The 13328-nt window shown below is 33.3% G+C and overlaps 2 protein-coding genes across 2 annotated transcripts in view; one reads left to right on the top strand and one right to left on the bottom strand.

Annotated features, from left to right (window-relative positions):
- The window catches only part of LOC149794709 (ATP-dependent RNA helicase DHX58-like), a 104329-nt gene extending 94128 nt beyond the window's left edge, over nucleotides 1-10201 (bottom strand). Inside the window, exons 1-2 of the mRNA XM_089964328.1 lie at nucleotides 9902-10201; nucleotides 2231-2365 (exon numbers count right to left, since the gene is read on the bottom strand). Coding sequence (XP_089820454.1) covers nucleotides 2231-2365; nucleotides 9902-10055 — 289 coding nt within the window. The 5' untranslated portion in view covers nucleotides 10056-10201. The remainder of the gene's footprint in view (nucleotides 1-2230; nucleotides 2366-9901) is intronic.
- Nucleotides 10202-10494: 293 nt separating this feature from the next.
- Nucleotides 10495-13328, top strand: part of LOC149794708 (ATP-dependent RNA helicase DHX58-like) — a 71222-nt gene continuing 68388 nt past the window's right edge. Inside the window, exons 1-2 of the mRNA XM_089964327.1 lie at nucleotides 10495-10775; nucleotides 11858-11989. Of these exons, the coding sequence (XP_089820453.1) occupies nucleotides 10640-10775; nucleotides 11858-11989 (268 nt within the window). The 5' untranslated portion in view covers nucleotides 10495-10639. The remainder of the gene's footprint in view (nucleotides 10776-11857; nucleotides 11990-13328) is intronic.

Raw genomic sequence — 13328 nt, 5'->3', positions numbered from 1 at the left:
TACAGCCCTGTAGTATTTATTGCACAATTAATTTTTAAATTTCGAAAAATGACCATTTAATGGATTAACTATACCAGGTGCATGGAGTTTTAGTTACATTGATAGATTTTCAGTTTTTCAGGCAAACATTTAAGGTCTACAAGATCAAAAGCTTTAAAAAAAATCAAGCAAAATAGTGCTAGTGTGAACCATTTCTCCTTGTAGTCATTTATCAATTACAGATATTAAGTTCAGTTTCCTACAAGTTATTATGTCCAAAACCAGAATGATTATCTTAATAAGACTACAAATGTTTAAATAGTTCTAAAAAGAATTATACTCATGTTTTCTCTAGTAATTTGGAAAGAATTGGAAGGATAGAAATGCATCTGTAATTAGTTACATCATCTTTTTTTCCAGCTTTATGCAGCTGAGTTACTCTGACAGTTTTCAAAGTCTTTGGAAATATATTAAACCTAATACTTTGTAAATAAACTTATACATCTTACTTAAGCAGGTGCATTATAAGTGATGCACAATCAGAGGTTTGTTCTGACTTGGTGAACGAACATGCCAGATAACTCAACCTGCACTACTGTAGCATGACTCCACCATGGTGATGCCTGGACAACTGCCTTCGGGAGGAATTTAGTCAGTATCATCATGAACATTTCTAACTTGTATCCTGATGTAATTTATGAATCTTTTAAATAGGGACATGGTGATCCTTTAAATCACTCCATAGTTCGTGCCCTTGCCCTGTTACAGATATACAATCCTTTTCAGCATCAGTTTCAATCATTTTTGTGAGTACAAGAATAATGAGAACACATAGAGTTCTTTGTATCTGTGAATTCCTTATCCAGTAAGGTAAAGAAATTCTTAGAAATAACTCTAGAAGTGAACGCAACAGAAGTTTTCTTATCAGTTTTGGATACTAGATAAAATATGACACTGAACTGATCTGTTACAGGTGCTTTAATATCCTGTGAAAATCGAGAAAAATGTGATAAATCTGATAATGAAGTGTTTTGGAGAGGTATTTATTCAGTTTCAAATCCGAAACTGACTGCAGTGGTAACCGAGTCAAAATCCAGCTTAAAGGTTGTTTCAAACCAATTTTCACATCTATCAGGAGAAAAGTATAAACTTGTTTATCTACGAAGTCCAGTTTCATCCACCACATTAACCCTTTACTAATATAATGTTCTGATCTCCACTGCTCAGTACCAATTCAATGAATGTACCATATATGCATTAATATATATATATATATATATATATATATATATATATATATATATATATATATATATATATATATATATATATATATATATATAATGCATCACAATTTTAATTTATAGATGTAAGCTTTTCCTTTACTTTGTGCCTAACACCAACTCTGTGATGAAACATGTGGTCAATGTACAGTTCTTTTTTTTCAATTAGTACTTCCAGGTGCAAATATGATTCAGTCACATGGTACAAAATCTTTTCTTGGTGAAGTGTTCAAAACTGTAGTATTTGGAATATTTGTTAAATAGTCCCAAATAAAAATTAAGGTAAAAACCAGTTAAAAATAGAATGACTGAGAGACCCCTTTCTCCCACCACAATCAGAATATAATTGCCACGTATCCACTCTGTCTGTCTGTTTGTCTCTCTCAATAGTCATCACTACACTTCCTAACAGCTACACAAAAATTCCACCCTGAAGATACATGATTCTACATGAAGTTATTGTTATATCCATTTTCTCTATCACAAGCATATACAACCACTCATGAAAGCAGAAGTTTTTAATTCTTTTTTTTATTGCAATGACATTCATATTAATGCTACTATATGAGTATATGGTGCAAGTAACCTCGGCTATCTTAATCACCTGTTGTTAAACTGTACAAGACAGGAAATATCAGTCTGCATTAAACTAAGGTTTAGAGTTATTAGTATTCATTCATGACTTATTACTTACTAAAGAAAAATGCTTATCGAAGAGAATAGCAGCATGAACGACCAATATACAATAATATTAGTGTTTTTGTTATATTGTTATTTTAGTCAGCTACCAAATATTGCAAGCTGCACAGATCTGTTTTAGGTCTGATCAATTTTGTTTTTTATACAGTCTGTAACTAGAAATAGGAAATAGTCATTATTTTTTAATATATTTGCTGTACTCTGATTACAAATATTTTCTATATATAAGAAATTACATGCATTCTAGTATGTAGAATTTTAATTTTTACCTTCTTGTAGCACCTCAAGAAGTTCCCTGTATACACCAGGTTCATTTTTCTCCAATATCTTCTCTAGAACTTTACGTGTTGCCTCAGTTTTATTTCCACCAGATTTATTCAGATTAAAGATTTCCTTCCGTTCAGCTGAAAATAGCAGATATTTATCTATATTTATGTAAACACAATGTTTTCAATATTTCACACTAAAAACTTTTCATACATGGTGCAACTGTAAAACAAGAATTAAAGAGAATGTTTTGTCATGCCTGCTTCTCCAAAGCATGTTCCAAATACTCAGAAAAATCACTCAACATGAAAAGTGACATTGGTTTGCTTGAGAAAAGACATTACATGATGAACAAACCCATCAAGTTTCATTACTGCATCAATGACTGAGAAAGTGAGCTAATGCAAAAAGGTTGGCAGTTATGCCAACCATGACAACATTGCAAATGCAGTACCTATGTCTCACCTATACTTTGGTGAGGCAAAAATGGATATTAAATCAAAGTTTTAAACATTTTATGCATGGCAGTATTCTTTTTAGTTTTTGGAGTGAATTCAATTACCTTCTATTATCAAAGACACCAGGAAAAAAAGGAAGATAAAAGAATCCAACAATTACAAACAAACCTGAATTAGCTGTCACCTCCATATAAAAGTCACCTGATTATAAGGGTCGGATTGATTCACTGGGTCCCATCACATTATTTGCTATATAAATGATGTAATTGCTTGTTCAGTGTTCTCCATGAATTGATGTTAATACGGTGAAACAACTCTCAATAACCCACCTGTAATCCAGTTTCCTCTGCATTCTGACCATACAGTTCCTCACTACAAAGCCCCTCAATATACTTCTTCCTTTCTTATAATATGGACATAGCTTAGTTTCCATGGATCCCATTAAATTGGCAAATTGTTTTATCTTTTATTTCACATAATTTTAGTTTTTGGATAATAAGAACCAATTATAATTGGAACAGTGTCTGGTTTAAGGAAGATTTCCTTTATATATATTTTCTGTAAATAACAATGAGGTAAATGCATAAATCCAGGTTTAATTCAATTTTATTTCAAGTTCATAGTTTATTATATTGCTTAAGGTAACATAGAAAGCATGGAGTCTTCATACTTAGAATTCTAATCAAATATCCTTATTCTTGCCCTTGCTCTTCTTCCATCCCGATTATTTGGCTGCCCAGTCAGATGATCCCCTTTCATAAAAACCAGTTTCCATTGGGTGACCAGTATTTCACAGACCTGACTGTGCTCAAGATTTGTCAAGAAGGCATCATCTTAAACAAGTTGCAATTAGGGTACATGTATGTCATAAAGCTTGCCAGTAGCTTCCTGTGGGTCAGGGTTTTCCCAGGTTATTCCTCCACCAGTTATACTGGATGCCATATATGCAACTCTATTGGCAAAAAAATGCTGTACTTATCATGATGTGTCAAAACACCAACACTCATGATTCTTGGAATGATACTTTTCATATAACATTTATGATAATAATCACTTCATAACATTCATAATCAATTTAAGTATTGCAACCTCATCTGTCCCCAAAATATGGAAAACTACAAAAGTAACTCCTATTCACAAATCTGGTTCTAAGGATGATGCTGATAACTACCAACCAATCTCAACAGTATCAAACTTTTCAAAATTGATTGAAAAACATGTCCAGGACTCATTCATGTCACATTTAACCAAACACTTGCTGTTACACCCTAATTAATCAGGATTTAAACAGAAACATCCATGTGAGACTGCCTTGATATCTCTAACTGATAAATGGCTTCAAGCACCTGACCAAGGTAAAATAATAGGATCTGTATTTGTAGATTTCAGGAAACCTTTTGACATGGTGGATCAAGAAATCCTTTTGAAGAAACTGAAAACCTACCAATGTAATGAAAGCAGTTAGATGGTTTACTTCATACTTAAGTAAGAGAACACAACATGCTTACATAAATAATGTTCTGTCTGTACTGGGAACAATTAGATATGGAGTAAAACAAGGCTCAATTCTATGTCCATTACTATTTATTTATTAATGACCTACCACTTTTACTAAGAGACACAATATCATCTACATATCTCTATGCAGATGACACAACGTTGTCAGACATCCAAAACACAAAGCATGAACTAAAACTTTTTTTACAGAATGTCCTAAACAAACTGGAAAACTGGTGCACATGCAATGGCATGGTGGTAAATACTGGTAAAACTAAAATATTACTTACCTCAATGTGGCAAAAAAGGACAAGTCTTGATAGTGATGAACTATGTCTGATTTGGAAGGATAAAAATTTGCAGATGGTCTGTCATGATAGACTACTTGGTGTTTTGGTAGATCATAACCTATCATGGACGAAACATATCAAACATATCAGTAAAAAAGTCAATTCAAGTTTATGGCTTCTCAGTAGGATAAGAGATTTTCTCCCTGAAAGGCACAGAAAGCTATTTTATAACAGTTACATACAACCCTATTTAGACCAGTGTAATACAGTATAGGGTAATTCAAATGATACAAACATAACGAAGCTGGCACATCTTCAAATAAGAGCATTTGGGCTAATATCAATCCAGAAAGAAAGCAAGGAAAATTTAGCTGGTAAGTTAACAGTATTACCTATTAAAGACCAAATCCATTTGATAAAAGCCAAATTAATGTACAGGATATCCAATAATAGTGCTCCTGAATATTTACAATCACTATTCCAGTATAGGCTACCTGGCAATACTCCCCACCTGCGATCCATGTCTACCAAACAGTATAAAATTCCCAAACCAAAAAAGGAATTATTTTTAAAAAGTTTCCAATACTCTGGAACTCTGCTCTGAAATAGCATTCCAGCTGAGATTAGAAATGCCCACTCTATTTTCTTATTTTGCACAGGGTTAGAATTTTATTTTTTTATTTTTTGTTATTAACCCGGTATAGGTTGACCACTGGGTCGGGGAACCATCCCAAGGTCACCTTACAATCAAACATTTTTGGTTATCAGATAATCTAGGGATAATAAATATAATCTACAGAAAAAGAAAACACACACACAATGCATGCACACATGCATATGGCACACACTCTAGTTGACATGGACTTTGTGATATTACACTATTTTGTTCCTGTTTACCATCAAGTCTGATGCAAGTTACATATTCATTACTGAGGTCCATTTTTTTTATTTACCTTAGCAGTGTATTTTTCAATGTCCTTATGCATTGCAACTATTTGCTTAAAAGCAAAAATTGAAGGATTTTTCATATTGAATTTGCAAGTATAAATATCATATTTTGCCTTAATAAGCAGGAAGTTACACAAACTGTCCAGTTGTTCACTTCAGTTTACTGCCAACATGGTCTCAGGTTCAAGCTGTTGCAAACTATAACAAGTGCAACAAAAGGTGTAACTATAACTTCCCACCAGATATCAACAAGAATCATATCAAAATAAAGAAAACTTACCATGTTTTTCTAAAAAAATGATTAAAGTTTAAAACAACAAAAATGGAAATAAAACTTTAATGGATCTTGGGTATTGAAACAGAAAAAAGCAGCATGTGTGTTTTGGTTACATATGTTTAAAAGTGGCAAAATGTGGGACATGAGTGAGAATATACACCAACTGTTACATATATCTGATTTAATTCATATTTATTTTAATTTAATTGTTTGTCAGTTTTAATTTTTTTAATTCTATTATATACTATTATAATGTAAATGTATTCACTGGAGATGATATTTTTTCCAGAAGATCAGTTGACCTGAATCATTCTTTTTGTAAATACCAGGTGTTGATCTAAATCCTGACCTTGTTGCAGAATTTGTAGCAACCTTCGTAAACAAGTTCTTTTTTATTTTAAAATGATTGGTTGTGGTCAAGGTCATGATGGGACTTCAAGATTTAAGATGTAAACAATTTGAAAGAGGAACCGCAAAGTCTTAACGAGTATCTATCCATGAGTATTTTAAATTTTGTCCCCACTAAAATGTTCTATCAATACAAATCCTGGACAGAAGCCAGTTTTGAAATTCTGAATGATCTAGTAGATGATCACAGTAATTTAATACCTTTTGAAATAATAAATAATAAAACAAAAAACTAGAAGCAATGATTTCTTGAAATACTTCTCTTTAATATCCCAAATTCCAAAAGCATGGAAAGACACCATAAAAAAAACATTACATAATAATTTTGATAATCAGGAGGATAAAATAATGAACTTGCAAAAACAAAATTCACTCAAGTTTGTTTGCAAAGATCTTTAAAAAAAAAGCTAAAAGGCAACACACTGCTAAGCAAGAAACTATTTAATAAAAATGTTAAGTAGTGAGGAATGGTCTTAAATTTATAGCCGGGTGAAATGCTGTACCAATGATACCAAGTTAACCTCTTTTAACTTTAAAATGACAACGTCCATGAATGTGCAGTTCACTTACTCTCAACCGATAAAGGCTTATACCACCTATAAATGACAAGTGTCATATTTAAGTAAAATTTAGGTGAAGTTAGATTTATTAATGTTTGTTGTTATCCACAACTGCCATTTATAGTCCGAGTTCCCTCTGGCCCTTCCCACCCCATTTTAGATATATTGACCTTTATGGTCGAGTATAGGGTCAGATCACATCAATTGCCTATTGGAGTTCAGGAGCATGGCATTGTGCAGTTTTGACACAAGGGAACCAGGAACATCCTTATACTGATCCTAACCTGCATAAATTTAATAAGAGAATTTATCTTCTGAGAAAATGTGTCTATAGCATTCATTGTGTCTTAAATTCACTGACAAAGGCGACAAAACTATAGCATTGAGGAAATTTGACTTTGTACTCAACATCTGCATTGCTAGTAATATGACTACCCAAATCCTGCAGCCTATATCTCCATGAACAGGTAAAAATGTACCTAAATCAAAACATACCTAGAATGAAACATGCTCAAGTCAAAACATACTAAAGCCAAAATCGTCAGAGCTAAACTCTACCTTACTCAAAGCAAGTTAACATGCTGAGGTTCAGACATGTACAAATTGCAATTTATTTATACATGTACTGACAAATCCTCAAATTAGTTTAAACAAATTCTAATACAGGTAGACATTTAAAAGGAATAAATACCTGGATTTTCTTCTTACACTGTCCTTATAGATTTCTTTTGAAAAGTAAAGAGGCAGATGTTACCAATCCCTTTTGTTTTTCCCTTTCACATGAATAAAACATGAATAAAAACAAGCTTTACACATAATAAGGCTTTTGGATTGGACGTACACTCATAATTTTAAATTTTGAGTAATTAAAGATGCAAATTCTGGATTGGCTGAGGCACATTTCCCCAATATTTCCTTTTATATTACCACATACATTTGTAAATTATGCCTCAAGAACAGTATGGTTATATTTTCTAGTGACTGCTTCATTAATTAACCCCAACAAAATCTCCATTACTGGATTTGTTTTCAATATATACCCTGTACAAAAAATGCTCACTTTTTGGAGAAATCTTTTTTTTTGCAGGCAATAAAATAAGCTGTTTGCACTTGCTATGAGCTAAAACCATGAAAAGGAGTATACTTTATTTGCTAATTTGTGATTTCTGATGTTTTGACCTTTTCAAAACTAACATATTCATTAGCTAGACATGAAATTTTACATTTGGCTTATTATCCTAAAATATGAGAAACGTCTTATTTCAAACAAATGTTACATTTAAATCCCTGAAGAACCTTAATAATACGACACATGGTCCAAATTATCCCATAATCTGGACTGAAGCAACGCATAATTTGTGCCGAATAAGCCTGGTCCAAATCAGCCTGTTACTGTTAGCGAGGAGTACACAACTCCCTTGATAACTTGCACCCTGATAACTCACTATCACGCTTATAATGTGGGGTCAGGCATGGATCCCATTTTGTAAACAGAAATTACCCCCAAAACTGATAACGTAAACTTTGATTTTTTTTGTTGTTGTAGGGTTTAACGCCATTTTTCAGCACAAGATAGGCCATATATGGCGGCCAGTATAACTGGTGGAGGAAGAACCCTGAAAAACCCAGGAAAGAACCACCGACCCACGAGAAGCTACTGGCAGGCTTTCCCACGTACCCACGCTAGCCAAACCTTGGACTCGAACATACGCAGACAGAGGTGAGAGATATAAACTTTGATGTATTGCTCGTTTTATCATCGAAAACGGTAGATATACTTAGGACCTGGATATTTTAATCAACAATATGAAATATTAAATTAAAAAATAGGTCATACAGTTTTTTACATTTTCTTTCCAAATGACATTCCTAGTACACCACAATTAACGAAATGTAAGAAATTTTGATCAATGAAAATGTCACTTATGCCGAGTGGAGGCAGTACTTTAATAAATACAAATTAAATAAGATTTTTATCAATTGAAATTTGTGTTCTAGTTCCATCTTTTAGTTCCTTTTAAGTGTAATCGTCATAAATGCAATGAGTCCTCTTGAAATTAAACCTGAAATGCATCAATCTACCATAACAGCCATGTCCAGGAGCGTTTCTCTGAGAATCTAATTAAGTGCCGACCAGGTTTTGATAACTGACTTCTGAAAGTATTTGTTGTATTGTTGCAGTCAATTAAAAGCTGGCCTCCTTTGTATTATCACGTTAATTATGTCTTTTGAATCGAATAAAGGAGGTGGAATGAAAGAAAAGTTAAAAGGAACAAAAATCCAACAAACTTAAAATCTAGCGGTCCCAGTCATATGTCGGGTGAACTCACTTCATTTGTTCAATCGAACACTTATAAATGTTACTGTGTATGTTACATAAACAAACTTAAATGACTCTTTCATAACTGTGATCAAAGATAACAAGACAGCCAAGCGAAATGAATACTTCGTAAAATAAAGAACTTGATTTCACAAATGCGTTCCACTGTGGGCAAGCAAGTTTCAGAGAATTCTTGAACTGGCACTTAGAGATATACTCGAAGATGATATGAAGTTTCATTAGTACTTCCAATGAAATCACTACATCAATATTGTACATATCGAACAACACAAAAATTGAGTTTCGACACAGACGATTGACACACAAAATAAATGTTGCGTGTTTTTGAAAAAAGGAATCTTGTTTGGCTGTGTATCAACAATTAGTCTAGTTCCCTGCTCTTGGTACTCCCGATCTGCCATAATAATATTATATTAAATACCACTAAGGGAACCAAACTCATCAAGAAAACAAAAGGCAGTGACGTAATACACAGATTTTTGTTTCGAGTACACGTGTTGTTTGTTGAAACCAGTTGGAGCGATCTTTCATATGTTGGACATTTTGAAAATAAATGTTATTTAAACAGAACAACTTCATTAGAAAAAGCGCGTTATTAAAACTTATTATCGACGTGACTGTAAAATGAGGAATCAGTCAATAAACAGCCCAGTTCCCTAACGCCACGTCTCTCTCCCTACCCCAACCCCCTCCCCCCCCCCTCACTGTTTTCTCGATGTCAAAGCGATTTTTTCCAATTTGTTGAGGTCCCTCGGTAACTCGCACCTCGTGTATAGTGCGGTCTATGTTTTTGGACCCCGTTGTGCGCGAGTTATCGAGGGAAAGGTGTACCACCCACCCATCCCCTCGACTTCTGCAGTAGTAAATATTAACTGTAAATTAATGATTTCATACCCATATTTAAAACACTGAGTCTCACAAGCAGGGTGTTGCAATCTACCGTCTCGCTTATCATGGGCAGGAAAGCTTCCAGGTAAAATTTGATCGTTGTTTCATCCGGTATCGACATTGGCTCGGATACATTACTGCTCCAGCTGTCTGCCGCCATCTTTAAAAGTCGTTGATCAGATCACGTTCGCTCCTTCAATAAAGACACCTGAGTGTTCCATCCACGAAAAGTCTATATCGATATGCGAATGATATAGAACATTTAATAATCACGACAAGCTGAAAAGCGGGCAGCAATCTGTACAATAATTTGTTCAGCTCACGTCTACTTTCGATTTCAAGTATCTCTTTCCGAGTAAAGTATTACGTCACAGTTTCATACTGGGTTGGAACATTCTTCACAAACTGAATATTATGTATTTCACATCTCCTTCTTCTTATTGCTCTTTTACATACTGATGTTTACTAGTTATTCCTTACTATTTCATCTTTTAATTTCATATCTTATCAGTTGTTAACCTTTGCCCTGGAATGACGTTATAATGTAAAAATAGATTTTCAGGAAATACCTGTAGTTGCGGTTTCTGTGGACGGTTTCTAGGTTTTTCATTTGGGTTTACCGGTTTCACTAGATCTATCCTACAGAAATCCCTTCGGGCTTTATTTAACTTTAAATTAGGCGATGTTTTATAGACAGAACAGATATGTGTTGATCAGAATGGATTAGTCGGAAGATAAGTAGTTATGACAGACGAGAAGATGGAGGCTTGTGATGAACAGAAGATCCAATTCTATTTTGAAGCTTTGTTTGAGATCATCGTGGACAGGGTTGATCATCAGCATCTGATGGCTTTTCTACCAAATGATATGCTATCTCCTGGTAAATTGTGCACATGGTCATTGTTATCATCATAATCATCATTATCATCATCTCCATGCTCAATTCTGGAACTGAACATTTTGATGGGAAATTCACCCCTCCATTTGAGAAAAGGGCATATTTTTAACATGAATCATGCATTCTTTAATCCTTGAATAAACCCAGCATTTCCTTTAAGAGCCTCTTCTCATTATCCAGCACCGTCTATTCCATCATCTCCATCTCCCACTCTTTCATCAATGTCATCAGCAAATGATCAAAAGGCTTTCATGTATTATTTACCGTTACATTAGGTGATGTGTTATAAGCTAAACTGGTCCATATTGATCAGAATAGAATAATTTGATGAGATGTAGACAAATCATTTAGGATTGTGCTGAGTGGACAATTCAGTAAATTATTTTGAAGCTTTTTTTATTTAGATAAATGATTATCCCATGTGTCAGTCATATGCTGCAACTTTTTACAGCAGTGAAATTGTAGCCATTTATGTTTTCAAATAAATATAAAATTGTTTTGGATGATACAGTCCAGATTTAGTAATATCACACAGATTATTAAAATTGAACTTATGACCATTCGAATGAAGATATCAGTTCGGATAACTTGTTAATTCTGATTGTGTACAATATTCAGAACAAGGAATATAACATTTTGTCTGTCCTGCATATTTGTCTACTTTTAACAGGCTGCCATAGGGCATATTTTTTCTCTACAGAGCCCAAGGAATTCATTTCAGATGTTAAAATATGTCAAGAGTACATTTCCATCAAATCCTGAGTACAGAGTTTGTATTTTGGCAGTCTTGACTTGAAGGTTAATTTGTTTTCTTCTAAATACTTTTAACCTTGCATACAGTATTTTAAAAGATATTTACAAATTTTCCCTCAAACTTAAACAAGTCATTGATATTACTATATATTGGTGAGAGTTTGAATTTGATTTGTAAGCTGTCATTCCAGAAAAAAGGAAATTATCAAATAAGTATTGTTAAAGTAAATTCTGATGAAGACTTCAAAAATGATATTTAAAAGAATGAATATTAAAAAATGTTCCTTCTAGCTTGTTTATTCCAATTTCAGCCCAAAGGAAGGATATATATAATATCAAGCAACGAGATAGTCCACCAGCAGCTACAAGAAGGATTTTGGAAATATTAAAGGTCTCAAAGATGCCTGGAAAATATAGAGCACTGATTGATTCATTAAAGAGAAGTATGTCATGACTTCATGTTAATGCTCAACTGTGAATGGTGATGTATATGTGTTACTTTTTATATGGTGACAGTGATGGTCGTACCACTGTTATCAACAATATTAATGTCACTATATATTCCAATTTTTATAAAATTATGTATTATCTGCTTTTTTAACTTATGCTAAATTGACTTAACATTACAGTATGCCTAGAGTTTGTATGAAGATTGATTTGAATGCATTAGCAGCATATCACCATTCATAGGTAATAAATGTACATTACCTGTGCAATGCTTGTTATCTTTACTCTGCATATTCTTATTTCCTTCCTGTATGAAAACTTCCGCCCTGATTTTAACCAGATTCCAGGTGGAATTTTAAAGCGGATTTCACTTAAAGCCTAGATTCCACTTATTATAAATTTTAGGTGGGTTCAGGGTGGAATACAGCCCGAAATATGCAAATTAGTGCGTCTATTACTAGGCGGAATTTGCTTATTCCTTCCACTAGGCGGAATCTGTTTATTCCGTTTATTTAGCCTAGATTCCCCTTATTATCACTTTTAGGCAGATTCAGGGTGGAATATAGCTCGAAATATGCAAATTACTGTTACTAGGCGGAATCATTACTTCTGCCTAATTAGATGGAAATACCTGCAGCAACCCTATCCAATAATGAAAATGTCAAGGCAGATTTCATACAGTTTTCTTTTAAAAGCAATTTCTGCCTAAACCATAAAAAATATACTTCAGATTTCTATTAAACTGCCTAATGATTTTTTGACATTATTCGGAATCAATGATAAATATTCACAGTAATATTTAAAATGGATCATAAATTTTATTTTGACAGACATTATCAAATAAGATTTAGGTTTTTCTTGTCCTAAGGGGCAATGCCATTTTCTTTCTTGCATACAAAATCTAATCCAACATGTCATCACTTAAGTATTTTTCATTTCACTTTAAAGTTTGGGAAGATTTCACACATATTTTGACCAAACTTTCATTGGATGTACGTTGAGGTCTCACTCGAATTTCTTTGAAATATCTGTGAAGTTTCACAACAAAAATTACTAAAACTTTTGTAAGATTATCACTACAATTTTGATCATTATATAGTATATTACTTAAGTTTTTTTTGTGTTTCAGACATTTCAGCAGGACTTTAATAAACAGGACTTTATTAACCAAGGTGATATTTAAGAGTGCATGAAAACAATTATACTGATGTTGTAATTATATGACATCCAAGGCAAGAGAAATGGGAGTTAATAATAATAATAATAATGACTTTATTTAGAGAAGGTAATTCAGTTAGTTACAGAACTAATCTACCGTGAGGCCTTCTATCTGTG

Source organism: Sinohyriopsis cumingii, chromosome 7 (assembly GCF_028554795.1).
Source record: "Sinohyriopsis cumingii isolate HCF-2022 chromosome 7, ASM2855479v2, whole genome shotgun sequence".
Classification (NCBI taxonomy): domain Eukaryota; kingdom Metazoa; phylum Mollusca; class Bivalvia; order Unionida; family Unionidae; genus Sinohyriopsis; species Sinohyriopsis cumingii.
The sequence above is the reverse complement of the archived record's forward strand: the minus strand, read 5'-3'. Positions and strand labels throughout refer to the sequence as shown.